Raw genomic sequence first — 25,392 nt, 5'->3', positions numbered from 1 at the left:
CGAATGAATGAATGACTACGAATGAATGAACGAAGGAAGGAACGACTGGGCCGCGTCCAACCCGATTTGTTCCTATCCACCCCGGCCCTTAGAACAGTGACGGGTCTATAGTTAGGGCTTAAGAAGTGTTGTTGTTATTATTATTATTATTATTGTGGTGGTTGTTGGTAGAAAGGCTTTAGAAGTGTTGTTGTGATTATTATTGTGGTGGTGGTTGTTGTTAGAAGGGTTTAAGAAGTCTTTTATTATTATTATTATTGTGGGGGTGGTTGTTAGAAGGGCTTAAGAAGTGTTGTTGTTGTTATTATTATTTTGGTGGTTGTTGGTAGAAAGGTTTAAGAAGTGTTGTGATTATTATCGTGGTGGTGGTTGTTAGAGGGCTTAAGAAGTGTTATTATTATTATGATTATTATTATGGGGGTGGTGGTTAGAAGGGCTTAAGAAGCGTTGTGGTGATTATTATTATTATTATGGTGGTGGTGGTTGTTAGAAGGGCTTAAGCAGTGTTGTGATTATTGTTATTGTGGTGGTGGTTAGAAGGGCTTAAGAAGTGTTGTTGTGATTATCGTGGTGGTGGTTAGAAGGGCTTAAGAAGTGGTGTTATTATTATTATTATGGTGGTGGTTGTTAGAAGGGCTTAAGAAGTGTTGTTGCCATTATTATTACTTTTGTGGTGGTGGTTGTTAGAAGGGCTTAAGAAGTGTCGTTGTTATTATTATTACCGTGGTGGTGGTGGTTAGAAGGGCTTAAGAAGCATTGTTGTGATTATTATTACTGTGGTGGTGGTGGTGGTGGTTAGAAGGGCTTAAGAAAAGTTGTTGTGATTATTATTTATTATTATTATGGCGGTGGTGGTTGTTAGAAGGGCTTAAGAAGCGTTGTGGTGATTATTATTACTGTGGTTAGAAGGGCTTAAGAAGCGTTATTATTATTTTTTATTATTATCATTCTTCTTCTTCTTCTTCTTATTGTGGCGGGGGTGGTGGTGAGAAGGGCTAAAGAAGCGTTGTGGTGCTCATTCCGGTTGCGGTGTCGGTGGTGGGTAGAAGGCCGGTCCTGGGGGGGGGGGGGGGGGGGGGGCGAGCGGAGCGATCGAGGCGGTCTGGGCTCGGCGTTGCGCCTGGCGCGCGCGGGGGCGGGGAGGGGAGGAGGGGCGCGTGCAGGTCGATCGTCTTATCGGCCGTCGGCTGGGCCATGGTGCGGCTCCCGGGGGCCCCGGGCCAGGCCCGTGCGGCCTCCTCCTTCTCCTCGTCGTCGTCGTCCTCCTCCTCCTCCGCCTCCGCGCCGCCCTCCGGCCCCCCGTGTGGGGGTTGGCGGCGGTGGCTGTCCCGGGGCTGCGGGGCGCTGGGGCTGGGGCTGGGGCTGGGGCTGGGGCTGGGGTTGGCGGTGGGGGCCCGGCTGGGGGGCGGCCTGCGGGGCGCGGGGCCCGCCAGCCCCTCCTCGGGGGACGCCCCCGGACCCCGCAGCCCCGGACCCCGCAGCCCCGGACCCCGCAGCCCCGGACCCCGCAGCCCCGGACCCCGCAGCCCCGCCCCCCGCTTCTCCAGGGCCGTCCGCACCAGTCGGGACCTGCTGGCGCGGATGAAGGTGCGGAACCCACTGTCCTCCTCCTCCTCCTCCTCCTCCTTCATGCTCCTCCTTCCTCCTTCCTCTCCCCTCCTCCCTCCTTCTCCCTCCTCCCTCCTTCTCCCTCCTCCTCTCTCTTCCTCCTTCCTCTTCTTCCTCCCCTGCCTCCACTTCCTCCCCCCTTCTTCCTCCTTCCTCCTCTTCCTCCCCTGCCTCTCCCTCCCTCTTCCTCTTCCCCCTCCTCCTCTTTCCTCCTTTCTCCTTCTTTCTCCTTCCTCTTCTTCCTCCCCTGCCTCCATCTCCGCCTTCCTTCTCCTTCTCATTCCTCCTCCTCCTCCTTCTTCTTCCTCCTCCTCCTCCTCCTTCCTCCTCTGCCTCCACCTCCTCCTCCTTCCAGCTCCTCCCTCCTTCCTGCTCCTCCCTCCTTCCTCTTACTCTTCCCTCCTTCCTCCTCTCTCCTCCTTCCTCCCTCCTCTCTCCTTCGTCCTTTCTCCTCTCTCCTTCCTCCTCCTTCCTCCTCCTTCCTCCTCCCTCCTCCCTCCTCCTTCCTGCTCCTCCCTCCTCCTTCCTGCTCCTCCCTCCTTCCTCTTGCTCCTCCCTCCTTCCTCCTCCCTCCTTCTTCCTCCTCCCTCCTTCCTCCTTCTCATCCATCCTCCTCATCCTTCCTCCTCCTCATCCTCCCTCCTCCTCATCCTCCCTCCTCCTCATCCTCCCTCCTCCTCATCCTCCCTCCTTCTCATCCTCCCTCCTTCTCATCCTCCCTCCTTCTCATCCTCCCTCCTCCTTACCCTTCCTCCTCCTTATCCTTCCCCCTCATCCTCCCTCCTTCTTATCCTTCCTCCTTCTTATCCTTCCTCCTCCTTATCCTTCCTCCTCCTTATCCTTCCTCCTTCTTATCTTTCTTCCTCCTTGTCCTTCCTCCTCCTTATCCTTCCTCCTCCTTATCCTTCCTCCTTCTTATCCTTCCTCCTCCTCCTCCTCCTAACTCCTCCTTACCCCCTCCCCACCCCACCAAGATAATTCTGCTTATTGAGCTCACCACCTCCTTCTCGGTGGTCTGCATGCGTGTGTGGGTGTATGTGTATGTATTCATTTCTTCATTTATCCAGTCATATTTATTGAGCGTTTACTATGTGCAGAGCGCTGGCCTAAGCGCTTGGAATGGACATTTGGGCAACAGAGAGAGACTATCCCTGCCCAAAAAGGGGCTCACAGTCCCAAAGGGGGAGACTGACATCAAAGCAAAAGGGAACAAAACAACATCATCAAGATAAATAGAATCATGGAGATATACACTTCATTAACAAAATAAATAGGGTAATAAATACCATATACAAATATGCACAGTGCCTTCATTAACAAAATAAATAGGGTAATAAATACCATATACAAATATGCACAGTGCTGACGGGAGGGGAAGGGGGAAGAGCAGAGGGCGGGATAATGGGGGGAAGGGATGGCAGGGGATATAAATGTATGTGTGTGTGTATATGTATATATTTATATATACCTATCAGCTGTGTGACTTTGGGCAAGTCACTCGACTTCTTGGTGCCTCAATTCCCTCATCTGTAAAATGAGGATGAAGACTGTGAGCCCCATGTGGGACAACATCATTACCCTGTGTCTACCCCAGCGCTTAGAATGGTGCTCGGCACATAGTAAGCGCTTAACAAAACCATACTTATACCTAATGCTATTTATTCTAGTTCATGGCTTAGCAGAAGGAGCCCGGACTTAATAATAATAATATTGGTATTTGTTAAGCACTTACTATGTGCCGAGCACCATTCTAAGTGCTGGGGTAGACACAGGGGAATCAGGATGTCCCACGTGGGGCTCACAGTCTTAATCCCCATTTTACAGATGAGGTAACTGAGGCACAGAGAAGTTAAGTGACTCGCCTACAGTCACACAGCTGACAAGTGGCAGAGCTGGGATTCGAACTCATGACCTCTGACTCCAAAGCCCGTGCTCTTTCCACTGAGCCATGCTGCTTCTCTGATTTAAGAGTCAGAGGTCATGAGTTTGAATCCTGACTCTGCCACTTTGGGCCTCAGTTCTCTCATCTGTAAAATGGGGATTGGGCAAGTCACTCGACTTCTTGGTGCCTCAATTCCCTCATCTGTAAAATGAGGATGAAGACTGTGAGCCCCATGTGGGACAACATCATTACCCTGTGTCTACCCCAGCGCTTAGAATGGTGCTCGGCACATAGTAAGCGCTTAACAAAACCATACTTATACCTAATGCTATTTATTCTAGTTCATGGCTTAGCAGAAGGAGCCCGGACTTAATAATAATAATATTGGTATTTGTTAAGCACTTACTATGTGCCGAGCACCATTCTAAGTGCTGGGGTAGACACAGGGGAATCAGGATGTCCCACGTGGGGCTCACAGTCTTAATCCCCATTTTACAGATGAGGTAACTGAGGCACAGAGAAGTTAAGTGACTCGCCTACAGTCACACAGCTGACAAGTGGCAGAGCTGGGATTCGAACTCATGACCTCTGACTCCAAAGCCCGTGCTCTTTCCACTGAGCCATGCTGCTTCTCTGACTTAAGAGTCAGAGGTCATGAGTTTGAATCCTGACTCTGCCACTTTGGGCCTCAGTTCTCTCATCTGTAAAATGGGGATTGAGTGTGTGAGCCCCACCTGGGACAAGTTGATTACCTTATATCTACCCCAGTGCTTGGAACAGTGTTCGGCACATAGCACTTAAATACCATCATTATTATTATTATTATTATTATTCCAGACGGAAGGGCGGTTGTGGGCAGGGATTGTCCCTCTTTGTGTCTGAATTGTACTTTCTAAATGCTTAGTACAGTGCTGTGCACATAGTGAGCGCTTAATAAATACAAGTCAGTGAATGAATGCCCAACCAGGACTATGGGGGCAGCCCAGGGGGCCGAGATCAGACTCTGGCCCCTCTTTCCCCCCTCCCCCAAAACACACATCCCTCTGCCCCCAAACGGGGGAGGCCTCATCTCTCCCCACAACCCCCTCTCTTCTCTGTCCCTCTTCTTCCTCATCATCACACCTTCTTTTATTTTTAATTGAATGTCTTAAGTGTTTACTAAGTGTTACCCTAGGGTAAATACGGGGTAATCAGATTGGACACGGTCCCCGTCCCACATAGGGCTCACAGTCTTACTCCCAATTTTACAGGTGAGGGAACTGAGTGCAGAGAAGTGAAGTGATTTGCCCAACTGCCTAGCAGACGAGTGGTGGAGCCAGGATTAGAACCCAGGTCCTCTGCCTCCCAGATCCATGCTCTTTCCACTAGGCCACGCTGCTTCTCCAGTACTTGTGAATACTTAAGTGGGACAGAATTGCTGAAGTGGCAGTTGAGGGGATTTAAAATGGGAAGGTTAAAACGGAATTAAGGATGTGCTCTCAGAAGGACTTTGCAGATGGAAAGGGCAGTTTTCTTCCTCCCCTCCTTTCCCCTCTCCTCCCGTAGACTATAAGTCTCAGGTGGGACAGGGTCTGTGACCAGCCTCATTATCTTAGTACAGTGTTTGGTACAGAGTAAGTGCTTAACAAATACTTCTTCCCCTCACCACCTCTCTCAGCACCCTTGCCGCCTTCTTCCCTTCTCTTTTCTCCCCTCTCAATTCCCTCTTTTCCTAACTTTAATCCTTCCACTTCTCCTCACCCCTCCCCCTATTCAAATAGGAATTTGATTTCTTTGTTTTGTACATTTTTTCCCTGCAACTCAGGATGAGGTCGGAGCCCCCGGCGTACTAGTTGGAGTTTCCGTAGATGGAGAAGAAGTCTGGTCGGAAGGTAGGCCCTGGAAAACGCCTTGTCGAATGGCTTTTCTATTTCAGATACCAACTGATGCTTTATTTTGTTATCTGAAGGAAATCAATTTAAAGGCAAACTGTTAATCAACATTTATAAAATGAAAAATTAACTGCCGGGAGTCTGCGGTGGGATACTTTGGAGTTTGGCTGTCCGGGACTTTAATTCAGACCTCAGTTTTGCTGAGAGATGGTACTAATCTCGTTCTCCTTCCACATCTGGGACCACTCTTCGGTTTAGTTCACAGGCTCCCGTTCTGCCTCTCCTCCTGTGGGCATCCTTGTTCCTGTGACCCACGCTCTGTTCGGCATCCCTGACTCTTCTGTATAATCTCTTGGGGAGCTCACCTACACACTTGGCTTCAGCCACAATCTTAATGCAGGTGACTCCAGATCTGTTTTGCTTATCTCGATCTCTCATCTGACTGGACGTTCCACACCCCTTCTCGGATGTCCCCCTGGCACTTTAAATTCAATATAACTAAAACTTTCCCTTTTATATTCATAATACCACCATCCTCCCTCTCCTAGATGAGCCGAATCTCACTGTCAACCTCCGCTCCTTGCGGTCTTGTGACACTTAGGTTCGTTCTATCGCCAAGAGTTGCTGGTTTTGCATATGTATACAACATCTTCCAGGTCCACTGCTCCCTCTCCATCCTAACAGTTATCTGGTATAAACTCTGGCCATACTGCAGCTAGACTACTACTTTGGCTTCCTTGCTTTTCTCCCTGCTTCCAACCTCTCCCCCTACAGTGTGTATACTACATAGATCATCTTCTTAAAGCACCACTCAGCACACAACTCTCTCCGTCCTTCAAAACCCTCTGCTGGCATCCCATCTCCTGCTGCATTAAGGAAAAAAACTCCTCCCACTTGGCTTCACAGCTCTTCAGCTCACCCCGCAATAATGTCCTCTCTTCCTCCATCCCAGACACACCTTCTAACAGCACCTCACTCTCCTCTCTCACGCATCCACCCGTACCCTCACACACAGTGTTCTGCTGGTTTGGAATTCCCTCCCTCCCGAAATCTGACAGATCGTAGCTTTCCCCACCGCCTCCACCAGGTCTTCCCTGATGAATCTCCACACCCTCGGTCATACAAGCTATCAGACATCCCTAGCACTAAGGTAACTGTTTATCCCAATCCTCCGCACCTTTGTATTCAGCTGTACGTTCAGTTATTTATTTGGACTGTTCTATTTCCAAAGTATTTTTGTGTCCTTCCTGTCAGTGTTGGTTTCTTGTAGACAAGGAACGTGTCACTTCTTTAGTTTCAAACCTCCCAAGCACATGGTTCAGACATCGCACCCAGCAGGAGCTTAATAAAATGCTATTGCTAGCAAATTTACACGATTTCAGCTTTATAACATCTGTTTTAACAGGCTGTTTTTTATATCAGCTGCTCCAGGGATGCGGTCATTAGGGTGGAGGCACGAGGGCTTGGGTGTTTGGGGAAGTGGGGAAACTCTTTTAAAGCCCTTGATGGGAGTAGGGGAGTTGGAGAAGAAAGCTTAAATGGGCCTGGGAATGGGGAGGGGACTGAGGTTACCAGATTGCCAGGTGTCATCATCAGGAGTGATCGCCCTGTCCATTTTACTGCCAGTGAAGTGAAATTTCATTCATTCAGTAGTATTTATTGAGCGCTTGCAGAGCACTGTACTAAGCGCTTGGAATGTACAATTGGGCAACAGATAGGGGCAATCCCTGCCCAATGACGGGCTCACAGTCTAATCGGGGGAGGCAGACGGCAGAGCAAAACACAACGAAACAAAAACAAGACAACATTATCACGATAAAAAGAATCAAGGGGATGTACACCTCGTTAACAAAATAAAAAGGGTAATAAATAATATATACAAATTTGGCTACCTTATCATCATGGATGTTAGAAAGCTTTGGTGGGAGCATAGGGGGATGTGTTTCAGGATCCCTCGGAGCTTCGCGAGAGAAGGAAGTTTGACAACTACTGCTTTAAAGAACTTGCCAAAATGAGAACTTAATCTTTCAGAGGTACTTAACTTTTACAGTCCTCTAGGTTCTATCTGAGACTTTCTTTCTTAAAAAGCAATTAATCTTGATTCTCTACTTGTTTAGCTTTTACCATTAAGGAACTCATTTGAAAAGGAGGTGCTAACTTTGCTGTTCCACAAAAGGGGTGACTGGAGCACAGATATTTTTTAACACCATCTTTTGTGGAATTAGTAGTTGGTGTGAAGTTGTCAGTGACCTGAATGTTTATGAGGGATATCCTTATGAGGTCTCATCTTAATTGATATTTTGAAGGTAAAATAATTAGCTGAACTAGTACCGTGGGTTTCTATCAGCATTTTGCAGAACCTTTGGAAGACTTACTTTCCACTCCGAGACCTTGTGCCTTTTTTTCTCTTAAAGGTTTGGGCTATGCCGACGTAGAAAATCGAGTACCGTGTAAACCAGAGACAGTGATGCGAATTGCTAGCATCAGCAAGTGTCTTACGATGGTGGCCATTGCCAAGCTGTGGGAAGAGGGAAAATTAGATCTCGATGTTCCAGTGCAGAAGTATGTCCCCGAATTCCCAGAAAAAGAATATGAAGGTGACAAGGTATGAAACATTCATTTTACTAAATGTTAAACAGTCTATTTCACATTTTAAATGGATGGCGCATTTATTTCTTTTTGACACGTGCGCAAGTCATTCGGTCCAGAGTATTGACGGTGTCAGAAATTTGGCTCATGAAAACTGCAAGGAAAAATTGGTTTAAAATCGGGAAGTAGGTCTAGTACTTTCCGGCATCCCTAAACGTTAAAAGCATGTAACGTGGAATTAACGTTTTTTGCTCAATTTAACTTTTTCTGTTTTATGAATTTATTAGGTTTCTGTTACTACACGATTACTGATTTCACACTTAAGTGGAATTCGTCACTATGAAAAGGATATTAAAAAGGTGAAAGAGGAGAAAGCCCTAAAAGGCTTGAGGATGAGAGAGACACTGGAATCCAACCACGAGAGAGACTTGAAAGAGAAAGAAGACAAAAAAACTGAAAAGAGTGATCTAGCCCAGGTTAGGTCAGAACAGGAGGGTGAAAGCAAAGGCCGCAATTCAAAATCTGGCAAAAAAAAGAATGATTTCGAACAAGACGAATTGTATTTAAAAGAGAAGTTTGAAAATACAATCGAGTCCTTAAGGATATTTAAAAATGATCCTTTATTCTTTAAACCAGGTGAGTGTTCATTCCTATTCTTAATAGTCATTAATTCAGTATTAATTTTCAGGATTTCACAATGATGCCAACATCAGAATATTAGAAAGGGTTAAACACTGTGGATGAGCCTTGGCGCCATCCATTTTCTTATTCATTTGGTGTCACTTCCTCAAAAGGAAGAGCAGTCGGAAAGCAGCCAATTTAAATCTAGCTATATTTAAGACTATCCTGTGTCTTCATTCTTAGTTGATCATTATTACAGCATTAGTGTTACCTTAAGGGGGGCTTACTACGTGCCAGGCACTGTACTCATTGCTGGGATAAACCCAAAATAAGTACCACGAGGGGCTCACAGTCTAAAAGGGCAACGAGAGGTACATAGAACGGTAAAAGTCAACTGTGATCGGCACCGTCACGAACAACATTTTAAGATTTGGAACGGTCAGCCCCATTACCAGCGTCGGAAAGAGGAATGAAGCTGCCCCGGCTGCTAGATGTACTCATCGCCCTCCCAAATCCAGCCCTTTCCTCTCCTCCTTCCCTCCCCCTCTGCCCCCACTCTCAGCTGCTGCCTGCCCTTTATGGTGTCAAATGAAGAAGAAGGGCGTCATGCCTCATCTACACCAGGTTTTTTGAGAGTCGTTGGGGCTGGGGAGGAATGGCAAATATCTATTCTTTGAATATAAGATAGCCCTTAAGGAAAATCAAGAAGTGGGTAATTTTTTGAAGGAATAATATTTGAGGAAGAAAACGTGGCCTAGTGGATAGAGCACAGGCCTGGGAGTCAGAAGGACCTGGGTTCTAATTCCAGATCCAGCACTTGGCTGTGGGAACTTGGACAAGTCACTTCACTTCTCTGTGCCTCACTTCCCTCATCTGTAAATAAGGGATTAAGACTGAGCCCCGTGAGGTACAGGGACTGTGTCCAACCGGATTTGTTTGTTTCTACCCCAGCGCTTAGAACAGTCTGGCACACAAATAAGCGCTTAACAAATGCCGTTATTAATGTAGATTTACACTAGTGTGAATCGGAAGCTAAACACAAAAATTGGCATGAAGCCTTAATATGAAGAAAGAGTATTTCTTGAGTTTATTTTTCACTGTGGATAGGGAGGGACTTCACCCATTCGATCATGTGTCCTTGAGTTTACCTTTTCGTTGATCTGTATACTTTTGGATTCTTTATCTTTTCACATGTAATGGAGGTGGGATGTGGGTTGGATCCCTGGAGACGGGGAAACCATTTACCATGGTGATTTTATATGTAGTTGATGAATTTACTGGAAAATCTCAAAGCCAGATATCACGCCTTGAAAGCTATATTAATTTTTCAACAAATCTCTGGTGGGCACATATTATGTTAGTGTAACAAGTTAAATGTCTGGCAGTCACTGTTGCCATCTTTTAACCATACCCCGGTGTCTCTTTTTTTTTCTTCCTCACTGATGTCTCAAGGTAGTCAGTTTTTGTATTCAACTTTCGGCTACACTCTTCTGGGAGCCATAGTGGAAAGAGCTTCGGGACAGAAATTTGTGGACTACATGCAGAAAATATTTCATGAGTTGGGGATGCCAACCACTGTGCAGGAAGAAAATGAGCCCGTGATTTACAATAGAGCCAGGTAAAGGGTACTTGATTGTTCACGCCACTGTATATATTCAGGTGCCCAAGATTCAAAAACCTTTGATTTCTTGTTTTGCTCTCAGTCACTGACCCACAGTGTGAGCGTTAAGAAATCACTGAGTCTTCTTTGCTTCCATTTTTCTGGCTTTGGCCTGGGAAAATAAAGCTTATTGGTGTAGTACTCTGATCACCACCGACCAAGGCACTGCACGTGCCCTTTTCTCTCACTGCCAAGAGGAATGGCTGGGAGAAACCCATCAAACTTTTAATTATGGGCTTGTCTTGGCGGAGGGCAGTAGGTGGCACTTAAAATTAAGGTGAGTCTGCCTTGTTAGCAATGCGCATCCACCTCCTCTCTGTCCCCTGTACATGCCCGAGAGACCGATCTATCCATCAATCAATCTGATCTATAATGAATGCCTTGTGAGTAAATTTTGGGAGAGTTCAACAGAAACAAGACGTTCCCTGCCTTGAATCCATTTACAGTCAAATGGGAAAAATAGTTTTGCAAATGACTTACATATAGTGGGAGCCAGAGAAAGAGCTAGGATTTATAAGTAGTAAAAATATACCTGGATGACAATAATTGTGGTATTTATTAAGGGCAATTTGTGCCAAGAACTGTCTAAGCACTGGGAGGTGAGAGTGGGGGCAATAGTCTCATTTTCCAGTTGGTGTTCCCAGTCTAATTTACAATTGGGGAAACCGAGGCACAGAGCGTGGCTCAGTGGAAAGAACCTGGGCTTGGGAGTCAGAGGTCATGGGTTCTAATCCCAGCTCTGCCACTTGTCTGCTGTGTGACCTTGAGTAAGTCATTTAACTTCCCTGGGCCTCAGTTATCTCATCTGTAAAATGGGGATTAAAACTGTGAACCCCATGTGGGTCAACCTGCTTATGTTGTATCTACCCAGCACTTAGAACAGTGCTTGGCACATAGTAAGTGCCAAACAAATAGCAAAATTATTATTATTATTAAGCGACTTCCCCAAAGTTAGCAGGCAAGTGGCAGAGGCACGATTTGAACCCAGCTCCTCTGATGAACAGGCCTGTGCTCATTCCACCAGACCACACCACCTCTCTGAGTAATGCCTGAATGTACAAATAAATGTAAGTGCTGAGGATAGGACTAAAATCAATCAATCCTATTTATTGAGCACATACAGTGTGGTAAGTGCGTGGGGGGAGAGTGCAAGATAGAGTTGGCAGGCATGTTCTCTGCACACAAGGACCTTACAGTCTATAAGGGGAGACAGACAGGAGTGTAAATTACAAATAGGTACATAACTGCTGAGAGTGGAGTGAATAAAGAGTGCAAGTACGAGGGCAGAAAAGAGGGGAGTGGGAGAAGAGAAAACGAGGGCATAGTCTGGAAGGCCTCTTGGAGAGGATGTGAGAATAGATGTTGGGTATAAATACTGAGATTTCTTAAATGCTTATTCTGTGCCTGGCACTGTTCTAAGCACTGAGGTACATAGAGTAATCAGGTTGGGCACGGTCCCTGTCCCACGTGGGGCTCACGGCTTCCATCCCCATTTTACAGATGAGGGAACCGAGGCACAGAGAAGTGAAGTGACTTACCCAGGGTCACACAGCAGACAAGTGGCGGAGCCGGGGTTAGAGCCCAGGTCCTTCTGACTCCCAGGCCCGTGCGAAATCCACTGCAAGCAACCCTACTTCTCTAAGAGTTTCAGCCGCGATGGGGAATACCAGAGCCCAGGCAGAAATTCTCATAAGCCTGAACTAGGGTAGAAGGTGGGGAGAAGCAAAGGAGGAGACTAGCCCCCATATAAATATGTCCAAGGGTATAAAATCACTGTTTTCTAATTGGTTAGAAATTTTTCCAAAGGCTTTTTCTCATCCGCACCATCTAATAAATCTAGACTATACATTTCTACAACTCTCCCCTTTCTAAGATAACTGGACGTAAAGTTCAGGGAAAAGATGTGAAGTTCATTGACTCAGGTGTTCAAATACAGAAAAGGGAAAAATTAGGGGAATTGTAATATAAAGGCAGATCACAGAAAAATCCTGAGATCAGTTTGATTTTTGCAAACTTTCAGGTTTTCCATTCTTGAAAATCACTGTAAGTGTATTAAATCTTTTTCAGCTGTTTTAACAGTGGAAAATGTGTTTGTCACGTTTGTAACCTCATAGCATTTTGATATTTAATATTATAAACTTCAAGGGTAGCGTTTTAATTTTCCATTATTTCAAATGTTCATAATAGATTCCCATCTACTAAAGGAATTTTGGGAAAGGTCATATATCTTAAGGTCATACACCTCCTTCTTAAAGTTCAGTCGAAAAAAATTACAGGTAAAGCTAAATACTGTGAACAGTATTCATAGAGAAGAATCACTTATCCCAGCAGCTGTGTGCTCTGCTTCAGATTCACACATGAAAGTACTTGAATTGCTGCCTTTCTGAATTACTGCATGTGTTCTAAAATAGCAAAATCATTATGTAAGGTGAGATGGTTAACTGGTAAAGAAGTGTAAATCATGTTATGCTCAGTATTTAGCAGAACTCGACGTTCATTTTTCCTCTTAAAGTAATTTGGAATTCTATTTTTCACAACTAAAGGAAACTGTGTTTTTCTTAAATATATAAAACATATGCAGGGTTCGTCATCATATAGCCTTACTTCAGAATTTTGTAAACAGGTTTTTAATTGGGTTTTTAATGTACCATGTCAGGTTGGATAGCTTAAGCGCCAGGGTTGAAAGGTTTTCCAGGTCAAGTATCATCAGTCGTTGATGAGCAAGGGTTAGAAATTTCCAGTGTGTTGATTGGCCCCTGACCCTTGCTTTTCCCTAGTCCAAAAGTCCTATGGGTGTTTCACTGATCATTAGTCTGGGCCAACCAGGAAGACACCACCTTCACCCACTGGGCTTGCAGTCTTTTTTCTTTAAAGTTTAGAGTCACTATAGAAATTGGAGAGTTTGGTCTCGATTCTTGGGTAATACCAGACTATGTTTTGATGTCTTGTTTAAGTTGTTTTTTTGGTACCATTCATGTTGATTTGCTAGGATATTTCTGTTCTTCACCAGAAGGTGAAGGATACCAGTTTCCCAGAATTTGGGGGGAAGATATTTCAGCAGGAGGAAGTGATGTTTTTAGTATGAATCAACAAGTTCTCAACCTACAGACCTAGGGGGAACAGGACAAGTGAGCTTCCCCAATCTACGAGTTCTGTTTGTGTTTGCCCTAGGCAGGTGTAGAAACCATTTTTTGATATCTAGTTTGCAAACCTGAATTTAAGCCAAGGGAGAAGAGGGATGCCAAGGCTAATGGGCTGGTGGGGGCCCCAGATTGAAGTTGGCCCTTTCTTGCATTCTCCAGATGTATGGGGATCTCCCTCTCTTCACACATGCACTCTCCTCCTCCACCCGGCAAGGAATAGCAGGCATGAGGCAGGTAAAAATGGAGTTGTGGGCGAGGTGTAGTGAGCTCATCGGTTTGCTGGTGGTAATCAGGAAAACTATGAGCGTTGGAATCTCTGCCTAGAAATTCCTAAAGCAACAAAAGATAGTGCATTATTCCTAACTGAATCATTTTGCACCCCTACCTTGTATTGCTGGAATGTGGGGATTGAGAGTGGGTGGGTGGTATCACTTTTCAGAGTCTCTCTGTGTAATCGGACTGTCAGTGTAGTGGGTTGGCGGTGCCAGAAGATAGGGAATATGCTCCCCATAAATGCCATGTAGTCTTGGTGCAGCTTAAACCAGTTGCGTTAGCGTGTTTCCGGCCCAGGCTTCGCCCCGATTCTGGGCCACTCTCCAGACGGCGTGTTTGAAAGCCAAGCTGCCCGCTCTCCTTTACGAATACCTCAGTAGTTCACGCATCCTTGAAAAAATACAGAGAAGTACTCTAGTTAGTAACTTAGTATAACCATGTCTTTGCCCGCATGTGCTCCTCTGTCCTACACAGACTGAACGACAAAACGACCGAGAATGTATGAAAGTAATTTCTGCTTTTGTTTAGGACTTTCTGCTTCCTCAAAGTGTGAAAATAGGGTAAAATTGCTAACTCAGTTTTATTTTGTAGGAAAGATGGGTAGCTTCCATGTCTGGAGAAAGAGTGCATGGGTATGAAGCAAGCAGTGATAATAATAATTATTATGGTATTTGTTAAAGTGCTTACTATGTGCCAAGCGCTGGGGTAGATTCAAGGTCATCAGGTGGTCCCACAGGGGGCTCACAGTTTTAATCTCCATTTTACAGATGAGGTAATTGAGGCCCAGAGAAGTTAAGTGACTTGCCCGAGGTCACACAGCAGACAAGTGGCAGAGGCTGGATTAGAACCCGTGTCCTCTGGCTCCCCAGCCCGTGCTCTTTCCACTAAGCCAGGCTGCTCAAAGGGAAGCAGCGAGGAACCTGACCGTTCAGATTTCTAACAGGTGACATCAGTGACTTCTTGGGGCTCAAGGGTAGAACGATCGAACCCCGGCATTTGACAGCCCCTCCTAATCATCCTGCCCCTTCCCTCTTTTCTCATGATAGTTTCTAGAGGGCGGCTGGGGCCCCCCGAAAGCGGGAGGGATTAGGAATTGATACGTGCTGTTTATTCCTTTTCCCACTTGGCATTCAGCAATTCTCTTTTATCTCCCCCTGTATTTATTTTGGCTCAAAAGACTTTATGGGCACAAAAGGTTACGTTGATATAAAGCAGTGCTACGAGGCTACATCTGAGCGGGCCAGACTTTATTAGAGGTATGTCCGCTCTTACCTTTTGAAGAACTCTTTCACAGGGCAGCCAGTGAATATACAAAAGACCCCTTTGGGGATTCTTAGGCAATTGTGAACTTCTAGAGAGGAGATAAAGCAAATGAGTGGCAGCTAGCCCGTGGATATCTTTGCCGAGCATTTGGCTATCCTCACTGGCTAAAAAAGCAAGTGGATGTGTACCGCTGCCATTTGTGAAAACACGAAAAGCAATGTCTGTTTTGATACTATTTGCTGGCAGAAACATAGAGTATCCGCTTGCACAACAATTTCCACTTGAGCTGTTAGAGTCCGTCAGTAACAGTAATTTTGCTGAAATCTCTCTCATTTTGGTAGTGTGGATGTGATCTATGACTTTAATCATACTGGAACACAAGCTAGAAAATAACGCTCACCTGTCGAACTTATTATACATTCTCTCAACTGACAGCATCTAGCAGTAAAACTCAAATCCTTGCAGGCCCTAGGAAATGTGGGTAATGTTTCATTTCCAAAGAACCAGGATTTTGGTTTTTTTTACGTAATAACATTCTCTCCCTAGATATAACTCTTGAAGTCATTCCCTGCCAGTATATCCTTAAATCTCCTATTGTACTAAAAGCCTGTGAAGGAACATTACTCACATTCCAAGGAATTTAAGAAACATTTTGTAATAAAAATGTCTTGAATCATTAAGTTTGTGGGTTTCAAGCTTCCTTGGCTGCATAATCATTGTGTGCAGCCTGGAGATTCAAGTATAATTAAGAAATGGGTGCTTGGACCATGGCACCATTGCGAACCGAATGGTTTTGCAATTATAAGATCATGTCATGGGGCATTAGGGCCTATTCAGGAGACGGTATGTAGGTTCCCAGCTGGTAAACGCAACAGTCAAACTCCGTAAGCGTGTGGCGAGTCAAGTTTGTCATTCCAACTGGACAAAAACCATTTGCCTGAAAAAGCAAATTAATTTCCACCGAATGAAAAGTTACTCAGAGGATTAAGGCTTAGATCGATTGCTCTCACCGTGTCTGTTACACTATAGGAGGAGATAATTGAGACGACACAGTTCTCGAGACGTGGATGTAAATGGTTTAAAATGCTGTGGTGGGAAGGCGAAGGGAATCGTACAAGTTGGGTTTATTGTTCCCCAAGAATATATAAAGCACTCTGCCTGGAAGCATTCGTGGAACACAAAGTAATAATTTCCAAAAGTTGAAAAATGTACTGCCGCTGAATGGCTTCGTTCTACAACAAATACAAATGTCGAATCCTCAGGGCAATCAGTAAACTTTTAAATAGGGCATTAAACTTGAAAATTATTTAGGTATCGTTTCTTTCAGAGCATAAAAACCTCTAGAGAAGGGGCCACATTTATTTTACTCTGGTTTCGGAGGGCAGTAGGTGGTTCCAGCTCAGCATAGCTCTTGTGCTTAGTTAACGGTAGAAAATTACAAAAGGGGAAACCAATGTTTTTGGGGGACTTTTTTCCAATGTCTCTACTGATGGTAGCTTGGTCACTGTTTTGGATAGCGTGTAGCAATGTAATATGAAGGGATGTTAAATTGTCCAAGTTTAAGTTGCTGAGGAGATTGCTTCCCTTCAGAATCCAAGTCTAACCATGAGCTCACTGTAGGCAGGGAATGTGTATGTTACTTGTTATTTTGTCCTCTCCCAAGCACTTAGTACAGCGTTTGGCACTCAGTAGGTACGATCGAATAGGTCTGTAGAAGTCCTTAGATAACGGAGTCTTGCATCTACGTCTGATCATGGTTTTGTCCTTTTCCATTTTCTACTTTTTTCAAAACTCACTTCTTAAAAGCGGCTCATCTGAGCTGAGTGTCATTCTTTGCTCCACCATAGTGACAGCATATACCGGCCGGTGCTGCTTCAGGTCAGGTTTAAGGCTCTGGATTTATGTGGCACTTTGATCCAAAGAACTCTCGAGCTCCTTAGAGGTATTACCATTTTGAAACCTCCTGACGATATAGTAGCTTCATCTCCATTTTGTGGTTGTAGACAAGAGATCTAGAGGGGTTTAAAGTGACTTATATAAGGTACCATTGAAGATAAATGCAGAGGTTATGAATGGACACTATAGTGTCTGAAAAAATGCAGGTTCAGTGTATTTTTACTGCCAAACCATTGGAGAATTAGACACCATTTATATCAGCAGAGAGACTGAAGAAACCACCCCCATATTTTCTCATTCTAGGTTTATTGCTCTGTTTCTTAGTGTGGCCTCCCCAGTAATCCATGCATTAGAACAGGGGTCCAAACTGATCTGACCTATTTAAGAATTTCAAGTGCCGTGCTTCCTTTCTGACAATTATTGGTCCCTAAATATAAGCAGTGGCCCATTTTCCACTTCTCAGCTCAGGTAGTGAAAAGTGGAATACTGAATTCTTAGTATCCACCACTGATGGTTCTGATTTCATTTTAGGTTTTACGCGTATAATAAAAAGGGACGTCTCGTCAACACGCCGTACGTGGATAACTCCTACAAGTGGGCCGGGGGTGGCTACCTGTCAACGGTCGGCGATCTGCTCAGATTTGGAAACGCAATGCTCTACGGGTACCAAGTTGGGATGTTGAAGAACTCAGACGGGAGGCTTTTACCCGGGTACCTCAAGCCTGAAACGATGATGATGATGTGGACCCCGGTGCCCAACACAGAGATGTCTTGGGACAGAGAGGGCAAGTACGCAATGGCCTGGGGCGTCGTGGAGAAGCAGCAGAGATACGGTTCGTGCAGGCAGCAGCGGCATTACGCGTCTCATACTGGAGGCGCGGTGGGAGCAAGTAGTGTTCTGCTGATCCTTCCGGAAGAACTGGACGCGGAGGCTACAGATAACAAGTTAGTGATTCCCCCGAAAGGTATCGTCGTCACCATCATTTGTAACATGCAGTCTGTCGGCCTTAATGGCACTGCCTTAAAAATCGCGTTGGAATTTGAAAAAGACAAATCAGGTGGATACTCTCATTGAAGCCCATCCAAATCACCGTCTTAAAATGCTCTGAGAATCTGGGGAGAGGAAAGGGGAATGAAAGAATGGTGTGCCTAATGGGTAGGTTTTATAAATGTCCAGGTAGTGATTTTAATGCTCAGGGAAGCAACCTGATAGTTTTTAAGTCTTCAGAAATAACAGATGTTTAAACTACTTTGAAATAAAATACATTGATATATATATATATATATATATATATATATATAAAATGTGATGTGGTTGGATTTTTTTTGTCCCTTTTGGAGTCCAAGGTATTGGCCAGTTAAGGTTAAAATTTCTATTTCTATAGCTTCTTGACAGAAAGAAGGGGGATGGGAGAGGTGGTTGGTTTGTGTGTCGCGTTGCATCAGAGGGGAATAAGTACATGAGGATGGGTATTTGTGCCCCTTTAGCTCTCTTGGCTCGTTCTTCCTTTCCTGTTTTCCTCTCCAAGAATCTCATGCTACTGTTTTGGCCCCAGGAAAGCTCTGTAAGAAGAGGCCATTCTAGTTATCAATCCTATATCCCTTTTTTCTACTTGATATAAAGTTGCTAATTACTTTATTAGTGATTTATTAGGCACTTGAAATGTTTAACTACCTCAGCAGGCCATCTCTCTTAGAAATGGGTCCACCATCAGTTAAGAGAATGTCCACCGGTGCTTTAAATGCTCAAGCCCAGACCTGAATCTGCAGTTTTCCACACAGTCATGGTTTAATTCACTTTTAATTTATAATGAGCATAGAATTGACAGGGCAGCAGTTTGCATTTAACAGAAGGAGTAATTAGGCAAATAGTTGAGATTGTTTCTAAAACAGCAGGTGATTGTGGCTCAGACTAGTTGATTAAAGGAAAAACACCCTCTAGAGAGGGTAATCACAAAGGAAAACGTTGCACATAATCAAAACTTTATTGAAAAACAGGTTCCAAAACAGGAGATCATTGCTGTATACTCTACAAAGTCATATGTAATTATACTAACTTGTTGAATTAACTGGTGTTGCTGAACAGATAAGGCTGAGGGTTACATAGAGTCAGACTGGATGAATGGATCATTAGTGTTGCTTTCTTCTAAATGAGCATCCTAGAAATGAAAACCGCAGGAGAGAATATCAGACAAAAGGATCCTTTAAAAACTTCTACGCTGCCCAAGTTTTAGGGTGTTCTGTCTTAAATATTTACAGTGAAATTGCAGTAAAGGTTAATTTTACCCTCTTAGAGAAATTCTTCCAGATAAAATCGAATGTCCTAGTTGTGGCCCACAGAGAAGATAATAGCTCCCCTATCTTGTGAGCAGTTCTATTCAAATCCAGCCCTTTTCGGGGCGATTCCATTATCACAGATTCCAAAAGTGAAGTAATACGATGGGCGATAAGCTCCGCTTTCATAAGGGCAGGCCTTCAGTATTCCGAGGGGTCCTTCCCGGATTCCGACAACTGTCCGGAGAACATCTGCCGTGTTCTCCTAGAGGGGGAAAATCACCCCTTTTATACCTGAGGGGCAACGGGCATAAACCCATTCTCAGAGGAAGACTCCAAAAATCAATCGTATTTATCCGCGCTTACTCTGTGCAGGTACTGGATTAAGCGCTGGGGAGACTGCACTGTAACAAGAGTTTGTAGAACTGTCCCCTGTCCGCAAAGGGTCTGCGGCCTCCTTCCCGTCACCGTTTCCAAAGCTGAAGGGAATTACAGTATCTCTCGCTTCCCACTTTGTCCCACCCTGTTTTTTTCCAAGCGGTTGAGAGCATTTCATCAACAAGCCTTCGGGAGTTTGCCAGAATCTCCATTCGCTCAGACCGCCCAGAGTGGTGGCTGCAGTCGGGGAGGAGACTCTGTAGCTCACGCCCCAGCCCCGGGAGGAGAAGAGGAGTTCCCAATGTAATAATAATAATAATGTTGGTATTTGTTAAGCGCTTACTATGTGCAGAGCACTGTTCTAAGCGCCGGGGTAATCAGGTTGTCCCACGTGAGGCTCACAGTTAATCTCCGTTTTACAGATGAGGTCACTGAGGCACCGAGAAGTGAAGTGACTTGCTCATAGTCACACAGCTGCCAAATGGCAGAGCGGGGATTCGAACCCATGACCTCTGACTCCCAAGCCCAGGCTCTTTCCACGGAGCTACGCTGCATGCGTTTGGGGGGAGCTTGTTCCTGGAAGGCTATTTACAGTCATTCCTCGCACAATACCTCAGCTAAAGTTAGACATCTATATGAAACAAAGTAGTTGCTTAGGAAAAAAGAAAAAGATCCCAGGATTTAACTCGTTTAGAGGACACCCGCTGTTTCTTTACCTAAACAGTGAAACGCTTCTATAGTATAAGAAATCTCCAACTCTAATTCTGCTACATTTGCAAAGGTGTAACCCAAATAAGGCAACTTTCAGAAATGTAACTAGGTGTGACGGACGAAAAAAAAAAAACGCTGACATCTGGGGAAGATCACAACTTTCTATATTCTTAATTTAACACTCGGCCTTGAAAGCGTGAAGTCAAAGTCTGGCAACCGGATGAGAAAATGACCACTTGTACCTTCTGTGAGCCTGGCCTTGCCTCCCGTTGGCTGGCACAACACAGTTGAGCAACCAACACACAAAACCACCGTTTGGGCATGGCTGAACACCGTGGTGATCTTGTAGCAGCCTAGAAGGGAGCATTGGTTGAATGAGAGGGGGGAAAGTGGAGCATCTATTAAGCATTTTTCAAATAAAAAGCCTGCAACCACAAAAACCCGGTGCTTAACGCGAAAAGGTCAATACGCCGTTTGCATTGCATTTTTAAAAGGAAAATTCATTGTTTAAACAGCTTGAAGGCTCGACAAGGGAGCCTGCTAAGTTGCTAGGCTACCAGATTTAAAAAAGGAAAACCGAAGCATTAGACGACGCTATCTGGCTGGCGGCAGGCACTCTGAGCGTTCTTACTGGGAAATGTTATTTTCACTCGGAGTTCTGTAACTTCCCTGAATTCCAACACCTCGGATCTAAGTACAGGATGTTTAGGTCTGCATCGCCATATGCCCTATCTGCCCAGAACCGGCAGAGTTTTAGAGCGACCGTTGTACGGGCCTTCGGACGTTAGGCTTCTAGTTAAGAGCAACGCTACTCCGACTTTGCAAGTGGGACTGAACGCTTCTGGAAGGAGTGTTCTGCTTCTGAGCCCTTTCCGGGAACCATACAGGGTGGCTGACATTTGGGATTCTTCCAGGTCTCCGCTCTCTCGCGGCCACCGACCGTGGCCCCCGGGGTGCTTCGGGGCAGCGTTCAGGATCCAGATGGGCAGGCGGTGTGGTGAGGGGGCAAACTGGAGCTGACACCGGCTCCTAGGCAGCAGCTGTCAGTCGGGCAAAGGATCAGGCCACACGGGAGGCCCCAAGATCCAGCTTTTGGGAAAGAATTCCCGATCTGAACCAGCTCAAGTGAATGCTTTGGAGTCCTAGCTTGCTGAAGTACCAGGAGAAAAATCCCTCTATTGGTAATGGGTTTTTTTCTTTTCCTATCAGAGTGGCCTCGGGAAGACACAGCTCACGTGTCCCTACAAAAAAAGCTTTGATTCTTTGGTAGTAATAAATAAGATGTGAGGTTTCAGAAAAGTTTTACCTGGACACTTTACATCCATAAAGTAAGAATTTGGACTCTGAACCAGCCGTTTCTTTTTGTGTTTCTTCTTCTCATCCTCTAAGGATGGATGCACTAAGTCTTTAGCCAACTAGACAGAAGAGCAGAAAAGACACGTTACATCTCCATCGTCGCATTAGGACTTCACTCGGGTGAGAAATTTTACTACATTGTGGGACTCGGACCTCTTCTCGGAAGACCGAATTTACCAAATTTCATTTGTGTTCTTCCCTTTGTTTCCTACCCCGTGTACGTCATTTTGTGTCGGTCTGTGTCTCCCCACGGACAGCACCCTATTATTAATAATAATAAGTAATACTAACGATAGTATTTGTTAAGCACTTACTATGTGCCAAGCACCGTTCTAAGCGCTGGGGTAGATACAGGGTCATCAGTTTGTCCCACGTGGGGCTCACAGTTTTTATCCTCAATTTACAGATGAGGTAACTGAGGGACAGAGAAGTGACGTGAGTTGCCCAAAGTCACAGAGCTGACAAGTGGCAGGGGTGGGATTAGAACCCACGACCTCTGACTCCCAACCCTGGGCTCTTTCCACTAAGCCACACCGCTTCTCTGCTGCATGCTCTCGGGGGGCATGCACCGTGATATTTTCAGCTCTTGTACTTTCCCCGGCGTCTAGTACGGGTGCTTCGCACACGACAGGCACTCCGTAATTTACATTATTCGGTAGATGTATTCTTTACAGGAGTTTCACTGTGAATTTCTCTCACATTCGATAACTTCCTTTTGCCAACTAGGTGAGAAGATCCTATGAATTTTAAACTGGCAGCAGTACGAAAACGACCACTGCCTTCTCAGGTGCTGAACTGGTCTGTCGGTAGCTGGGAAAGAGTACAAGGAAGAAGTGATTATTGCTTTCACTTTAATCTCCGCTCGCCCTTCTAGAGGGGGCAGTTACAGCCTAGAATAATGATTACGGTATTTATTAAATACTTTATTCCCTCAATCGTATTTATTGAGAGCTTACTGTGAGCACAGCACTGTTTTAAGCACTTGGACAGTACAGAAACAGACACCACCCCTGCCCGCAACGGGCTTACAGTCTGGCGGGCGGGAGACGGACATCCAAACAAGTACACAGGCATCAACATAGGTACCCAGCCCTGTGCTAAACGCTGAAAAAGATGCAGCACGAGATTACCGGGTGGGGCTGAATCCCTAGCCCAAGGGCTTAGCATCTGGAGAGAGAGCGGGGATGGAGGAATGGAGTCCCCGATTTTAAGGCGGAGATATCAAGAGTCTCAGAGGGGTGAGTGACTGGCCCAAGGTCACACGGCAGGCTGGGGGCGGAGCTGGGGTAATAATATTAATAATAATGGTATTTGTTAAGCGCTTATTATGTGCCAAGCACTGTTCTAAGTGCTCAAGACGGGGTCTCCCCGTTCACGTTCTCTTTTCCCCAGGCCACGCTGACCCCTCCTAGTTGTTTATAAATAAAAGAAGGGAACACACAGGTCCAGGGAGGGGAAGGCAGGCTGGCAGCCCCACTCCCGGCACCCCTCCTTAGAACCGTGCTTGGCACATAGTAAGCGCCTACCAAAGCAGTGTGGCACAGCACAGTGGAGAGAGCAGGGGCCTGGGAGTCAGACGGTCGTGGGTTCTAATCCCGACTCCGCCGCTTATTTGCTGTGAACCCCTTGTTGGGCAGGGATTGTCTCTATTGCCGAATTGTACATTCCAAGCGCTTAGTACAGTGCTCTGCACACAGTAAGCGCTAAACAAACACCAACATTATTCTCTGGGCCTCAGTCACCTCATCTGGAAATTGGGGATGAAGACTGGGAGCCCCATGTGGGGCCAGCTGATGACCCTGTCTCTCCCCCAGCGCTCAGAACAGTGCTCTGCACATAGTGTGTAACAAATACCAACCTTCTTCTCTGGGCCTCAGTGACCTCATCTGGAAATTGGGGATGAGGACTGGGAGCCTCACGAGGGACCTGATGACCCTGTCTCTCCCCAGCGCTTAGAACAGTGCTCTGCACACAGTAAGCGCTTAACAGACACCAACCTTCTTCTCTGGGCCTCAGTTCCTTCATCTGTCAAATGGGGATGAAGCCTGTGAGCCTCACGAGGGACCACCTGATGACCCTGTCTCTCCCCCCGCGCTTAGAAAGGTGCTCTGCACCCAGTAAGCGCTTAACAAACACCAACCTTCTCTGGGCCTCAGTCATCTCATCTGGAAAGTGGGGATGAGGCCTGTGAGCCTCACGAGGGACCACCTGATGACCCTGCCTCTCTCCCCAGCGCTTAGAACGGTGCTCTGCACATAGTAAGCGCTTAACAAACACCAACCACCTTCTCTGGGCCTCAGTCACCTCAACTGGAAAATGGGGATGAGGCCTGTGAGCCTCACGAGGGGCCACCTGATGACCCTGCCTCTCCCCAGCGCTTAGAACGGTGCTCTGCACATAGTAAGCGCTTAACAAACACCAACCACCTTCTCTGGGCCTCAGTCACCTCAACTGGAAAATGGGGATGAGGCCTGTGAGCCTCACGAGGGGCCACCTGATGACCCTGCCTCTCCCCAGCGCTTAGAAGAGTGCTCTGCACCCAGGAGGCGCTTAATGCCAATTCTAAAGGGGGGGGGGGAGGGGGCAGGGAAGCCCACCGCCCCTTCCTCCTCCGGACAGGTGTCCCCACGTCCCAGCCCGACGACAACAATGACAACAAGAAGGAGCCTCGTCCTCGCGCTGAGGCCGCCGACGCCCCCTCCCCGCCCCCCCCCCCCCCTTTCCTTCGCACGTAAACAACTCACGGGCATGTCCGTCCTCCCGGCCGCGTGCCACCGACTCCCCGGCCCCGCCCCCCCCTCCGCCCGCGGCCAATCGGCGCCCGCCTCGCCCGCCCCGCGTCACTTCCCGCCGGGACCGGAAGCGGGCGACGCTCTGGCCCCTCGTCTCGGTGGTGAGGCCCCTCCCGCCGGCCTCTCGATGGTCAGTCCTCCCCGCCCAGGCCCGCGGGGGCCTCTGGGGGGGGGGGGAACAGTTATGATATGGAGAAGCAGCAGAAGAAGCAGGAGAAGCAGCGTGGCTCAGTGGAAAGAGCACGGGCTTTGGAGTCAGGGCTCATGAGTTCGAATCCCAGCTCTGCCACTTGTCGGCTGTGTGACTGTGGGCAAGTCACTTCACTTCTCCGTGCCTCAGTTCCCTCATCTGTAAAATGGGGATGAAGACTGTGAGCCCCACGTGGGACCACCTGATTCCCCTATGTCTACCCCAGCGCTTAGAACAGTGCTCGGCACATAGTAAGCGCTTAACAAATACCAACATTATTATATGGGATTCATGACGTATAAGATTATAATCGTCATAGGGATGGGGAGGGTATTATCATATAAAATGACGTAGAATTCGTTATGCAGAATATTATTATCATAACAGAGTGATGAGAAGGGTGTTATAATACGGAATGATATAGAATTAATTATGTATAGTGTCATGCCATTCGAGTGATGAGGAGGGGGTTATAATATAGACTGATATAGAATTCCTTATGTATAATATTATAATGATCATGCCATTAGAGTGATGAGGAGGGTGTTATGATAGAGAAGGATGTAGAATTCATTATGTATAGTGTTATAATTATGCCATTAGAGTGATGAGGAGAGTGTTATAATATAGACTGATATAGAATTCGTTATGTATAATATTATGGTGATCCTGCTGTTAGAGTGATGAGGAGGGTGTTATAATATAGACCGATATAGAATTCGTTATGTATAATATAATTGTCATGCCATGAGAGTGATGAGGAGGGTGTTATAATATAGACTGATATAGAATTCGTTATGTATAATGTAATTGTCATGCCATGAGAGTGATGAGGAGGGTATTATAATATAGACTGATACAGAATTTGTTATGTATAAGATTATA

General features: G+C 46.0%; 2 protein-coding genes and 1 long non-coding RNA gene across 3 annotated transcripts; 2 read left to right on the top strand and 1 right to left on the bottom strand.

Moving 5' to 3' along the window:
- Positions 1-1,320: 1,320 nt before the first annotated feature.
- Positions 1,321-18,095, top strand: LACTB (lactamase beta; the record flags this gene model as incomplete). The annotated part of the gene is made up of 6 exons (XM_029065941.1): positions 1,321-1,587; positions 5,295-5,361; positions 7,776-7,966; positions 8,238-8,586; positions 10,024-10,189; positions 17,338-18,095. Coding segments are annotated over 6 exons (1,584 nt in total), but the record flags the coding sequence as incomplete, so codon positions are not given.
- A 493-nt stretch (positions 18,096-18,588) lies between these two features.
- Positions 18,589-24,323, bottom strand: RPS27L (ribosomal protein S27 like). The gene is made up of 4 exons (XM_001518229.5): positions 24,270-24,323; positions 21,476-21,584; positions 20,412-20,522; positions 18,589-18,965 (listed from the first exon to the last, which is right to left on the bottom strand). Exons 1-4 carry the CDS (start codon positions 24,273-24,275, stop codon positions 18,937-18,939), a joined length of 255 nt encoding a protein of 84 aa, XP_001518279.2. The 5' UTR covers positions 24,276-24,323; the 3' UTR covers positions 18,589-18,936.
- On the top strand, positions 21,569-22,460 carry LOC114812145. Its single transcript, XR_003759790.1, has 2 exons — positions 21,569-21,645; positions 22,252-22,460. It is a non-coding gene; the product is annotated as an uncharacterized LOC114812145 (long non-coding RNA).
- Positions 24,324-25,392: the final 1,069 nt, after the last annotated feature.

Source organism: Ornithorhynchus anatinus, chromosome 5 (genome assembly GCF_004115215.2).
Source record: "Ornithorhynchus anatinus isolate Pmale09 chromosome 5, mOrnAna1.pri.v4, whole genome shotgun sequence".
Classification (NCBI taxonomy): domain Eukaryota; kingdom Metazoa; phylum Chordata; class Mammalia; order Monotremata; family Ornithorhynchidae; genus Ornithorhynchus; species Ornithorhynchus anatinus.
Note: the sequence above shows the minus strand (reverse complement) of the source record. Positions and strands in the feature narration are given on the sequence as shown.